This window comes from Ctenopharyngodon idella, chromosome 2 (genome assembly GCF_019924925.1).
Source record: "Ctenopharyngodon idella isolate HZGC_01 chromosome 2, HZGC01, whole genome shotgun sequence".
Lineage (NCBI taxonomy): Eukaryota > Metazoa > Chordata > Actinopteri > Cypriniformes > Xenocyprididae > Ctenopharyngodon > Ctenopharyngodon idella.
In genome coordinates, this window is record NC_067221.1 from 32,117,153 (window position 1) to 32,131,264 (window position 14,112).

At 38.0% G+C, this 14,112-nt stretch overlaps 1 protein-coding gene across 2 annotated transcripts in view; it reads left to right on the plus strand.

Moving 5' to 3' along the window:
- Window positions 1-14,112, plus strand: part of dsg2l (desmoglein 2 like) — a 42,318-nt gene that overhangs the window by 14,709 nt on the left and 13,497 nt on the right. For both annotated transcript variants that reach the window (XM_051882568.1, XM_051882579.1), the window contains exons 5-10: window positions 9,008-9,168; window positions 9,507-9,641; window positions 10,070-10,255; window positions 11,215-11,480; window positions 11,589-11,731; window positions 11,901-12,122. In XM_051882568.1, the coding sequence (XP_051738528.1) occupies window positions 9,008-9,168; window positions 9,507-9,641; window positions 10,070-10,255; window positions 11,215-11,480; window positions 11,589-11,731; window positions 11,901-12,122 (1,113 nt within the window). The remainder of the gene's footprint in view (window positions 1-9,007; window positions 9,169-9,506; window positions 9,642-10,069; window positions 10,256-11,214; window positions 11,481-11,588; window positions 11,732-11,900; window positions 12,123-14,112) is intronic.

The window sequence follows — 14,112 nt, forward strand, 5'->3', positions numbered from 1 at the left end:
ACATACTGCACAAGTCAGCTTGCGCCAAATGAGTAACCCTCTGATGTGATGTATGATGCAAGATTTAGGAGTTTCGTAAGCTTAGGCGCCTCTCACGGTTGTTGTGGCAAAAATCAACAAGACTCTTACTGCATAAGAGAAAAACTCATCCAATTGTCTTTCGAAAGTTTTATTTCTTGCAAGAAAGGTCAGACAGTCATACAGAAAAACAAGTAGCTGCAGAGTGCAAGACAAAGAATGAAAGCTTCCCCTCACTTTTATATCTCTGTCCTCCAAGGCTGAAGCCTCTGTCCTTTCCCATATTAGGAACATGTTTACCACTTCAGTGTTTTTCCACTTGTCACCCAAAGTCACCCAAAGAATGCATACTTAAACACTTCTGAGAAAAACAAATACATTTAACCATAAGCATATAAGTACAATCATATGGAAATTATACAGAAACTCAAAATTTCCCCCACAATTCCCCCCTTTTTATCATTTATTGATAACTGATCACTACATCTATTACAATGCTTCACTAAGGTAAAAATGCATATCTTCTCAAAAAATATGAAAACAAGCAAATTTACGTAATTACATCACATTTATACTCCTCATCTCTGATTTTTCATACAAACAACAAATTGAGGTACATCGCCCAATCATAGAACTAACGATAGTATCCTTCATTTTACAGACATATAGCATGTACCATCTTAGTTGTATAACATCTTTTCACAACAGATCTATTTTGTAGCCCACGATGCGTCACTGTCGAACCTCAGTGGTGATTTGGAATTGTTCACACAGTTCGGTTGATGCCACTCGTTGTTTAGCCCCTTTCATTCCCAAAAATGGGGTCTTCTTACCTAATTTAAACATTTCAGCTTTATTTTTAGCCATACATTAATTGAGTTACCATCCCACCTTTTTGATGCATTGCCCATCAATTTATCATAGTAGTTGAAGAAATGTCTCTCTAAACAACATTTGCCATCAACACTAAACTAAATGCCGTCTTTAATTCTACAACCAGATTTCCTCCAGCTTTCTCTGCCTCTGAACATGCTCTGTAAAGAGTTAGAAGAATCAAAGTTATTTTCAGATAACCGATTACACACAATCTCCTGTGTCTGCTCCAGCACTTCCTACAGAAAGAGAGACTTTTCCATTAGTTTTGTCAGCACAAACAGAAATTCAAACCACATCACCTCAAAAATCGTCTACCACCCTGAACCAATAACCGGGGTCTGTGTAGATAGTCACAATTTTGTCAGTCTTCAGTTTACCTGCTCCAGTGAGGGTCACAATCTCATCTGCTTATACCAAATAATTAGAGGACAGCGGCCCTGAAACTAACACTTCACATTCCATGGTCACAACTTATCCTTCGCAATTCAGGCCTGTTGTTTTGTCTGGAGGCAGAGCCATCTACAAACAACACATTCTCACAGTTATGAAGTGGTTTGTCTAGCAGGTCAGGTCATGGTGTACAGACCTGATCAAGGAGAGTCAAACAACAATGATGTTCCTTCCCATCCTCCTTTGTTCTCCCACCAGTCCTTCATACTGTGAATGTTACTGGGCTCTCTGGATAATTTTGTTTGCCAGTGTGTCACTGTTTCTCAGCTGTCAAGTCTACAACATTTTACATTTAGCATTGTGACCAGACATAGCTGACAGTGTTTAAATTTAGACCCTCAGTTGAATTTAGACAAGGGGTTTTAACCAATGGACGGCAGTCTTCAATTTCACAATTCCAATTTTCCATAAATACTTAAACATACTAATCCAGAGAGTAATTCAAATCATCATCATAAATGACAAATGTAGTCATAATTACCACTAGTAGACAGAGCTGGATAACCAATCCACTTAAAGCTCGTCTTCAAATTCCATGTCATCTTTTCGTCAGATTCAATCAGAATTATCAGCTTGTCAAAATGTGTCATTTCACTTAACCCATCTGTATTGATAAAAAACTCATTCCAGAGGTTAATGACATATACACACTCTGAGGACAGAATATTTCCCCAACCTAACACATACAAAACATAGTTCAGTTACCATCACACACACTCACACTCATACCTGATACACATGACTATGAACTGCTTGTTTTCAAGGTTTGCTTTTGGTGTTAAATCTAAAAAACATATTTAAACTTCACATTTTTCCTGTAGTTCTTTACTTAGCATGTCTGTTCATTTTAATTATTTTTTATAAAAGTCAGCTGGGTTGTTTTGGTTCTAATCTCATTGCTTTGTTTCGTTTAAGCTTTAGCAGGCTGATAACAGACAGACAGAGTATCCTTGCCTCTACCCCAGCAGTCTCTCTCTCTTACTGCCCAAATAATCTTTTCAACAGCCTCTCAAGACTGTAACTTAGACTAGGAGCATTTTTAAAGTTATCTTTAGGTTAAATGCTAAATCCACTTAACTTTCTCTTGAATCTGCAAAAGTGGTCTTCATCTTTAGCCACCACCATGCCTTGGAATTATCCTCTGCCATGTCTAATGACCTGCAGGAGTTAAAACTAGATAGAGACATATTAGTTCAAAATCAACACAGCCTCATGAATTCAGGGACTCATCGTAATGCTGAATCCTAAACTTCTATACAGTTCTTGCCAATAGGGCAACCAACATCATGTTAATAAATTTTGCTATGGTCTCCCCAGAAATTACGGACAATCACCTCATGGTCTCAGTCAGCTCTTGAAAGCTCATTCCCATCAGCTCTACGATTGGTCCTTTTCCGAGAAGGTGTTCTTCGGCGGGATTTTCAAACAAGGGTTTAACTTAAGAGTAAGATAACCGGAAAATAAAGAAAAAGAGTCCGTCTCCTAGGCGATGAAGAGAGAAGACTTAGGGCGACGGATGAAGAGGGTTTGACAAAGAAACTTGTTGCCAAAAGATGGTCGTCCCGAAGAGAGGGGGCGCGTGATGGAAGCGCGGTCGCCGAGACGTCCGGGAGAGACGTGTGTTAAATGGCGAGAGACAATCGAGAGACCATGAGAGATGCGTGTCGTTGTGTTTTAAGGACAACAGGCCAGAACGCCTCCTGGGATACATCAGCCAATGATGAGGGTGCGATTTTGGCGGGCAAACTCTTTCTTTGTCTCCATTTATGACCTAATTTGCATGGTTTACGAAGTGTCCGATCTGAGTACATTTTCTTCAAAGTACCATTAAAAATAGAAGAATGCATTTTACAGTCATGTGACATACATTTTCAATTAGACTATATCAGTAATCTTTTCCCTCAGGGTGTTGTCCCCTGGCATAGTTGCATCAAGTTGTGGACTTGTCACAATGAAAAACAAGCCATCCTAGGAATTCGGTTTCTGGTGAGTGGTATAAAGGAACATTTTTTTTTTTGGGGTCAGACTGCTGTACCTCTTCACACAGGTCATCCCCCCTTTATGATGCTGCTGGCCTCACAGACATCCGCTCCACTCTCATACCCATCTCACATAAAACACCTCCCATCAGGGTAGATGCCCAGTGGTGGCGGTAACTCCCTGCCATAGGTTGTCCCCTGTATGGCCAAAGAGGATCTTACCCATCAATGAGAAATCACCTCGTGCACACTGGTGACTGCTCTTTCCCAAACCACTCTTAACCTCTCTGTGTCCATGATTTTCAACTGAGACACTGTGCTTCACTATAAATAGCTTGTTATCACTTATGACACAGGCTCAGAGAGCAGCATTTAACTGACTTTGAATGAGAGAGAATTTAGAACTAGTACACTGCCTTTTTATAACTTTTAACATCAAACTTTATCTTTTAACCCTAGCCCAGCTTAAGACTTTGCCAGAAATTACATACGTTTTCAAATAAACAACGGTGTTTGTATTTGTCTTTTACTAACACATCAGAGAATTTAGAAATTACAAATATCCAATCAGGTCGAGTCTCTGTTGCAACTGGCAGTCTCAGTTTTGCCATTTAAACCCCCTTCATTTTGACCATCAAAAACCAAACATTTAGAAATTTAAGGTCCTAAATCATTTTAGTTATTTTACACTATGATAGTGATGCGCTCATCACATAAAAAACATACTTGAGACTGTTCAAATAATTTTCCATAAAGTGAAACATTCTCTCAGAATTTTCATTTTCATAACATTAATTTTTGCTGCTATATTTCTCTTCATTATAGCCACTTATCCTGTATTCTTCTATCAAATAGTTAGTCCGCAGATGCAAAACATATTATCAATATGGTTTCTACTGTTTTGCAGAACCACAATGTTATTTTACCCATATCTCAACTACTAGGTTGCACCGACAGCCTTATAGCTGCTTTCTCCTTCAACCATTATTATATAAATTGTAGTTCTCAAGCCATCTAATGTCGTGCATCCATTTAATGGATGAAAAACAAAACTTTTTGTAAGTTACATTCACTCCTCCTTCCCTACATGCCGATTCTTTCTGCATCGACCTTCATTCCCTTCTGTCTGCTTCCTCCAGCCTACAATCTATTGTCTGCTTATATTTCACACACACACCGCTTTCACACAACATCCCCACATCGCAATTCACTTCAACTCATTCCCTTACGACCTTAAGTCTTATGACACTCAATGTTCCTTCTCTTGGAAAATAATAATCTTTGACTAATTTTCCTACATCTAGCATGCATTTTTGGCCATACAATTTTCTCATTTGATAAAACACGGGTGCATCATATTCTGCAAGCTTGCTCTGGGATTTCCCCATGTTGGCTCCCCTGACTCTTGTGAATTTACCTTGTCGATGCGCACCTAAATAATCTGTTGGACGTCTCCTACAGACCCAATTTTTCACCTAAAACTGGATGGGTTGAGCCTTCCGCTCCAGCTTAAGACGTCTAAGCCGGGTCACCCAGCCTCAGTTCCCCGAACTTACAAATTTTCTGCAGTCCCCTGACTACAGTTGGCTTCCTCAGTAATTTGCTTTAGTGTGTGACACAGCTTCGATTTCCCTTCCAGAAACCTCCCCTTGGAAACGTCTTAACTGTCCCAACGTGATTCAGTTTCCGGGAACATCTTGATCACGCTGCCTTTGCCCACAAAGTTTTGTCCAAACTGCGTCACACAGCCTCAATTTCAGGGTTCCCCTGAAACCTTCTCTGCAGTCCCCTGACTACAGATGGATTCCCCTGAATCCAAAAAATTTGCCTTTAGCTGTGTAACGCAACCTGCATTTCCTTTCCAGAAATAACTATGCTGCGTTTGCCCACGTGATCTCAATTCCCCAGAGAAACCCCTTAACCACGACCACAGAGCCAGCCAGACCAACCAATATGGTTTGTCCTGTTTCCTAATCTTTTTTACCCAATTCACCAAATCACACATTTTCAATTTGTCCCGTTTCCTAATCCAAATTTTACTCTTAATCACAAAATTTCAAAACTTCAATTCCCCATAAAATTTATCATTTATCTCTTACCAGAGAGTCGTGATGCCACCTAGGTTTGTTTACTGATTGCAGTGGTGTCCCCTTCTGGACCCTGGTGGTCGGCCCCTCATCCCTCAATCTATTCGGGGTAGGGCTGAGACTATTAAGTCCAGGATGATCAGTCACCGTCCGCTCTCGGGTCCAAAAGGCACATCCAAGGAATCCCACTCTTCTGACACCAAATTGTTGTGGCAAAAATCAAAACACTCTTACTGCATAAGAGACAAACACGTCCAATTGTCTTTCGTAAGTTTTATTTCTTGCAAGAAAGTTCAGACAGTCATACATTAACACAAGTAGCTGCAGAGTGTAAGACAAAGAATGAAAGCTTCCCCTCACTTTTATATCTCTGTCCTCCAAGGCTGAAGCCTCTGTCCTTTTACCATATTAGAAACATGTTTACCACTTCAGTGTTTTTCCACTTGTCACCCAAAGTCACCCAAAGAATGCATACTTAAACACTTCTGAGAAAAACAAAATCATTTAACCATAAGCATATAAGTAAAATCATATGGAAATTATACAGAAACTCAAAATTTCCCCCACACGGTTTAAACAAATAGGGCTGTGTAACAAACTCAAGCTCCTCTTATATCAAAATTCTCTGACATTTCTATTTAAAATTTAGCATTTTAGACTTCTAATTCGTGACCAGTGTTTTGTTTTGCTCTATCCTCTGCACTTCCGTGTTCCGCATATGGACTTCTTTTATTATGGATGGATGCATTTTATTTTTGCTTCAAAATGTGCTTCAAATATTTTTAAATATATCTCTGATTTTGTTCGTCTAAAAGAAGATAGTCATATACACCTAGGATGGCTTGAGGATGAGTAAATCATAGGATAATTTTAATTTTGGGGTGAACTTACCCTTTAAGCATTAAACACATAAAGCATTAAACACATTTCTTACCTATGAAACTTTTTAAAACTTAATATGAAATGCATGATGAAAATGCGTAATATATAACAACAAAACAACTTGAATTATTCTGTTTATACGTTAACTCCAACTCTCCCGCCATATCTAGATTTAAATTGAATCATGAGGATTCGCCACCCTGGGTCACATGACCATAGATTATTAAATTATTTCCTTGAAGTGACCATTGCATGTTCCCTTCGCTAACGAACTTGTGGAAGGGCTCTTCGTAAAGGAATTCAGTTGTTCACTTTCATTTGGAACGCCCCTACAAATGGCTTCCCCTTCTTGAAGCACCCTTCAAGGGTGCAAAAACGCCATTTGTAATTTGCGAATGGTCTTAGTCCAGTGTCTTTCTTGCAGACAAAGAAAAACCCAGCTACAGCTGGAGAAGTGTTATTTTTCTTAATCAGCCATACCTGTTTGGATTGCATGTACCACTGTTTCACTTACCATCTGCATCTGGTCTAATCCATAACTCCATGTTCAGACTCACAGACTCTTGTTGGATTTACTTACCTGTCAAGATATCCCTTCATTTACCTTCTTTATGTTCTCCTGTTTGATTGTTTATCTCTGCTGTTTATCTCTGTTGTCTTCACCCATCATATACAAACATTCACCTGTAAAAATCAGACATTCATTATTCAAGTTAAGCATTCTTCTCATCATTTACATTAATCTGTTACTTACCCATTTTCATCCATTTAAGTTTTTACAGAGAAACCTGCAACTGAGTTCATTTTAAATCTTGCCTCTGAGAATCTGTGACAGTATAGGCTTGTACATACATTTTGAGGACCAATGGCTTGCTCAATGTTGGTGCGCAATGATTTGAATGGTGTATTGGTGCAAATTGGCAAATATTGCAAAAGGGTAAGCATCACCTCATACTGATGGATAAAATAAAAGTACAGATATAAATAAATAAATATAGTGTCATATATAAGTGGTATACCCAAGATTGATACACTGATCAGAAACAACATTAAAAAGTAAATACTTACCTTTAAATAAACACAATCTAATTTAATATCAGATCCTCCTTATATTTTACAGTAATTACCATTTGTTACATACTATATATACCTACCTGAACAGAAAATAAGAATCACACATTCTGTACTGCACATATTTATGCATCAATCTTCAGAACACACATTGTGAAGCACAATAATTAACTGAATTTTGAGTTTTAAAGTCAGGAATCTTCATGCTTGGAGAATGTAAGCACAGCTACACAGATAAAATCTTGCCCACATTTTTATGCTCTGATGGTGCATTAACTGATGCCAATTTTACATAGACATATAATAGGGTGGACAGGACATGTCCTGTCCAGGATTTCTAAGTTGCATAAAATGTCCCAGTTTTGGTTTTGTTTTCATATTTGCGGAAGGTAATGACTGAAAAATAATTTGACCAATAGCGTGCATTATACATAATCGACCAATCGTGGCTTGCGAGAAGGCTGGATCTACAGACAACGGTCAAAGCATTGCAAATATGACAACATTTTAATGCATTGCATGAAGACTGTCAATAAGAACAGTGGCTTGCACAGACCTCCGTGTAGAAATCACGTTCCGGGGGCACATCGATATGACCACTTTCACGATTAAAGAGGCAAGGGCTCAAGCCATTTTAGGCAATTTAGAAATCCTGGACAGGACACGTCCTGGGAAAATGGCACATATGGTCACCCTAACATATAAGCACATAGCAGGAGCTTCCGCTCTGCAAACACTCAACTTATCCACAGCTTCCATTTTGCTTAGTGAGGGGAAAAGAGTGAGGGAATGGGGGGCTCACTGCCGGGCACCTGTAGTAAGCCATCCACAGATGAGCACCCAGTACCATCACATGGCACCGCAAGTAATGGCCTCTCCACTGTCTGAGGACCAATCGGCAGTGTGGTTGGGGAACCGGACCAAGAATTTCTTTCTTTCTTTTTCCTCTCTCCCCTCTCTCGCCTCTTTCCTCTCTCGTCCCTCATCCTCCATTTGCTTTCTGTCACCTCATCGAGGCAGGTGGAGGGAATGTTTATAAGCGACACCTGTGTGACAAACTGGTCTCGAATCCCACAGAAGAGCTCTGGAAGGATAAAAAGAGGGAGTGACGACAGTGGATGATGATGAGAGAGGACCAGGCCTAGGACTTTATGTTGTGGTTTTGTTTTAGTTTATGCAGCATTTCTCTAATCTCTTTGGAGCTGCAGGAAAATATGCCATGACAGCATTGACTGGCTGATAGCACCACAAGGACACATACAGTGGTCAGAGGTGTGGCATACTGGCCTGTGCACATGCTCAGGATGTGTACGAGCTGTTACCTCTCAGCAGTGTCTTATCATAAACTAAAGCTAAAACCAAAACCATGAAAACAACATTTTCGTTACTTAAAACAAAATAAATGTTAAAAAACTAAGCTTTATATTTATTAAATCTAGTTGCCAAGGCAACATTTCTGAGTGAAGTACTAAAATAACTAAAACACAAATAAAAATACACAAAGAAAAACAAACAAAATACATTTCCCACTAAAAACAGCTCTAACAGGTTGTTTGAACACTTTTGAATGCAGTCGAATTAAGATTTCATGAAATATATTTGTATTTAAGATGTGCTATCTCTACCCTTGTACTCATTTTTCAGACACGTTTATAATGAAAATCACAGCAACAGATGCAGATGAAGAAGGAACTCTGCATACAAAAATTTCCTACAGCATTGTTGAAGAGAGTCACGCTGGCATGTTCTACATTAATCAAGAGACTGGACAGATATTCGTCATGCACAACACGCTAGACAGAGAGGTATACAGTCACTAACATGAATTTAAATTAGTATCGTGTTTGTAATTTGTAATTAATTTAGCTTGAACCGCTTAACATACAGACTCATTAAAACTTATTGTGTAGTTAATTTCAGTCTTAGGTGTTTCATAAGTCAAATTTATTCTTGAAGAAATGTTAGATTAAAGATTGAAAATTTCCCATTGACTGACATTCCGAAAATTGATTTCTTCTACTTTTCTGGGTCATTTTACCACAGACTGTATCTAAAGGTTTTGAAACTGTTGAAATGAATCATAATTGTATTGCTGATATTTTCCCTCCACATGAGACTGAAGTTTGTGCTTTTCTCATCACAGAAAAAAGACACATACACGGTGACCATTAAAGCAACTGATATGAATGGAGCTCCAAACGGATTTACAGGGACAGGGACAGCTGTTATCAAAATACTTGACGTCAATGACAACATTCCTACTTTGGAGAAAAACTTTGTAAGGTTTATTTTTTGGGTATCACCACATCTCAGCTACTGCAGCATACAGTATACCAAATGACTTAAAATGACATATCTTTAGTTCATGATGTGATGTTGAGGATAGATTTATGCAGATGGGAACATGTAAAACACATGTATTATATTTTATGTTACATATTTATGTTACTCGTCACGAGCATTAAAAGGACAGGGCATTTAACTGAAATTAAATGTTTTGAAATGAAATCTTTTTTTAAAAAAGCTTAATGCTCGTTGCTATTCACTGCCAAAAAATTCTGAAAAATTCTGCTTTTGTGGTCTGAAAAGAAAGAGCGGCATACTGCATTAGAACAACACCAGGGTGTGTAAATGACTTAATTTGCATTTTAGAGTGAACTAACCATAATTATTAATGTATGTGTAATCATTTTGTTTGGTTTATAGTATGAGTGCAGGGTGGAGGAAAACACTAAAAATGTGGAAGTGGTAAGAATTAAAGCGACTGATGCTGATCTCATCTATTCTGAAAACTGGCTGGCTGTCTTCACTATCGTGTCAGGAAACGAAGCTGGTTATTTCTCCATAACCACAGATAACAAGACCAATGAAGGCATACTAATTCTCAATAAGGTAAGCTGATTGTATTTTTTTCTGTTTTGCTTTTACAAATAGTGCTTTGTTTTTCCTTGCACACTAACTATTCTAATATAGTTTTTAACTGCAATAACACTTTCGCCACTTTGCAAAACCTGCATTACATTCTGACTGTTTAAAAACAAAATCGGCAAAGTCGGCATGAAACATAGGCCTTGTCCCAAATAACACTTCATATGCACTTATGGGGCCCTATCATACACCTGGCGCAATGCGTTTCCAGGTGCAACGCAAGTGTATTTTGCTAGTTTCAGCCCGATGCAGTTATAATTTTTACGCCCTGCGCCACATTATTTAAATGGCAAATGGATTTGTGCTCATTTGTGCGCCCATGGGCATGCTGGTCTGAAAACGAGGTGTGTTCATGGCGCGTTGCTATTTTGAGGCAACTAAAATAGACTGCGCCATTGACCAACTGAAACCTGGTCTAAAGTCAATGGTGCAATATTTATTTTTTTTGTTATTTAAAGAGCGCATTAGTAATATGCGCCATAAAGATAAAAAAGCTTTGGCTTGTCCCGTAGATGGTCTGCTCGTGCACAAGGTTAAAGCGTGTTTCCTCACTAGAGAAGCGTTCAGTTTTTCCAGCTGCAAATTGTCATTTTAGGTTTCAGAAGAGTTGCAATTTTGTTAAAGCTCCTGTTATGTTGAAATTGAAACAATCTACACTGCATAATGAATATAATATTTGGGACACAACCCTTTAAACAGAGTGTTCAAGCCAGAGGGTCAAAAACAGGGTAGAAAGTAGCCATTTATTTTTAAATTTGTCACTACTTTTGATGTAAAGGTCTTACCAACATTATAAGTGAACCTCATGGAACAGGAATAAATGTGTAGCAGTTTGTTCAGCATACTTGAAATGTTCAGCAGGAAGTGTCCTACAATCTTGCATCCCCCATTTCCTGTTTTTCACCCATTGTTTACCTTTAAAGGAACTGGACTTTGAAGAGCTGAAGGAACTAAGGCTTCAGGTGTCTGTCTCTAACAAGGCAGAGTATCACTCATCAGTAGTCATAACAGAGAGCAAGACGTACACCATCCAAGTCAGTGTGATCAACCAGCCCGAGGGCCCTCGCTTCAAACCTGCAGTCAAAGTCATCACCATATCTGAAGAAAGCACCACTATTGATTTGAGAAAAGTCATAACCAATTACGCAGCAATAGACAGTGACACACTATTAATTGCTAATAACGTGAGGTGAGAATACAAAAACATTTTGTGAAAAAGAACATCCCTTTACAACATACTCAACAATGTGGTTTTATTCAGATGTTGTAATAAAAGTACTCCTTTCATCCATTTTAGGTATGCAAAAGGAAAAGATGTTGACAACTGGCTAATTATAGATGAGAGGACAGCTGATATAAGACTCAATAAATTTCCAGATTATGAGTCCAAGTTTCTGATCAATAACACATATTATGCCCACATAATCTGCATCACCAATGGTAAGTCAGCCTTTGTGATACGTATGTAAAACAGTTAGCTTTGGCAAAGGTTATTATTAAAAGCACTTATTAAAAAACATTAAATGGAGTTTCAATGTATAGATTAATGTGTTGCATGCATTTAAATTGCATTTAAAATCATGGGAGGAATATGTCACTTTCGTTACAGAAATTCCAGCTAAAACTGCTACAGGTACCATTGCCATTCAAGTGAAGGACTTTAATGACCACTGTCCTGTGCTGATCCATCAGTCTCAAAGAATGTGCTATGAAGACCATGTGGTTTATGTCACGGCTGTGGACAAAGATCATTTCCCCAATGGAGCACCCTTTGGTTTCAATGTGGATGAAAAAAGAACAAAGGAGTCATGGCGTGTCGAACATCTCAACGGTAATGAAAAACTTTGACTGAAACTTATTGTCTTATGTGTATATTTTAAAGGGTTAGTTCACCCAAAAATAAAATTTCTGACATTAAGTACTCACCCCCATTTCGTTCCAAACCTGTAAGACACAAGAGGTTTTTTATCTCCCATAGTCATAGAAAGCAATGAAATTACCACATTCAAGGTCCAGAGAAGTATTAAAGACATCGTTAAAATAGTCAACGTGACTACAGTGGGTCAACCTTAATGTTATGAGGCGACAAGAATACTTTTTGTGCTCAAAAACAAAACAAAAATAATGACTTTATTCAACAATCTCTTCTCTTTCCTGTCATTCTCCTATGCTGTTTACATTGTAGACACAGTCCAGAGCTTCCAGGTTTTGTGTCAGAACGCTGACTCATTATTGGCCAGCTCCTGCGTCAGCATCACACGCATGCGTCTTGCTGCTCACGTGTATAGCATCAAAATGATTTTTTAAATGAATGTCCATTTCCATGAGACAAAATCAAACACTTATTGTTGCCACTGTGGCAAATGACTCCTAAAATTGTGTGGCAGTTAATTAATGTGATTTTCAGAGAGAAAATTATAAATGTACATATTTCAATATATATTTTCATAATGTTCAGGAATTGTTGTTGAATAAAAAATAATTTAAAATGCTTGTAAGTCTGAACCAGGATATTAAGATATTGTATTATTTTGCATATGATGGTGAAAAAGTAAAGTAAAAGTAAAAAAGCACCACCATGTCATATTTATAATAAATATTTTTGAGAATAACAAGTAGACCTCTAGATTATTTTGTCCCTTGAGGTAGCCCTCGTTCACAAAAAGGTTGGAGACCCCTGACGTAAACAGCATAGGAGAATGACAGGGAAGAGAAGAAATTGTTGAATAAAGTCGTCATTTTTGTTTTGTTTTTGCACAAAAAAAAAAAAGTATTCTCGTTACTTCATAACATTAAGGTTGAACCACTGTAGTCACGTGGACTATTTTAATGATGTCTTTACCTTTCTGGACCTTGAATGTGGTACTTACATTGCTTTCTATGGGGGATCAGATTTTTTCTCTTGGGAATGTCATAGCCATGAGATAATACTTAGAGAAAGACTGAGAAATAAGATACAGCACTTTAAACTACCTTCATGAGAATAATGCTGTAGATACAGATGCATGAAGGAAGTGTTACATAAGTGTTGCATTTAGATTTTCCATTGAAATGGAAACCATCAATAAGTAACTGATTGTAACTCTGGGGTAAAGGAACAGGGAGAGAGGATCCAAATGCAGATTAAGGCCCGGTTGTTAGGCCTTAGTTCAATTAAGGCATTTAAGTAGCTTTTATAAACGTGCTCTAGAAAAAAAACATTACTGGTGTGCATCTTGAGACAAAACAATGTGTCAAGAATGGCTCAAAACCAACTAACATATTTTAAGATATGTCAGTGCAAGTTTCTTTCAGTTAAAACGGCTACAATATGCATTTTAGTCTAGGACTAGCTTAAGCCTTGTCTGTGAAACCGGGGGAAAATATCTATTTAATAATAACATCAACAAAAGAACACAAGAACCAGGAAACAGAACTGAGGAAACAGAGGAAACAGAACTGAGCATGCAGATGAAACATCCATGTAAGGACAAGACCTGACAATGAACACAAGGGCTTAAATACAGAAGGACTAATAGATTAAGACACACCTGGAAACAAGGACTAATGAGGGGAAACTGGAATAAAACAATACAAACTAAAAGTTTTCAAAACAAAACAAAAGGACAATGAACTTGTTACACTAGTGAATAAATAACTGGATGCAGTCCAGTGCATCACCAGCCTGAGGTTATTTTCAAGGACATCTCTTTACAAGCACAATAACGCAGTTAAAAACAAGTCCTGAAATGTTTTGTTTTTTTTTGGACAGTATTAAAATCCTGCAGAAGCTCTGGCAATTATTACATTACTCACATCCCATCAGAATAGGGTTAAGAATG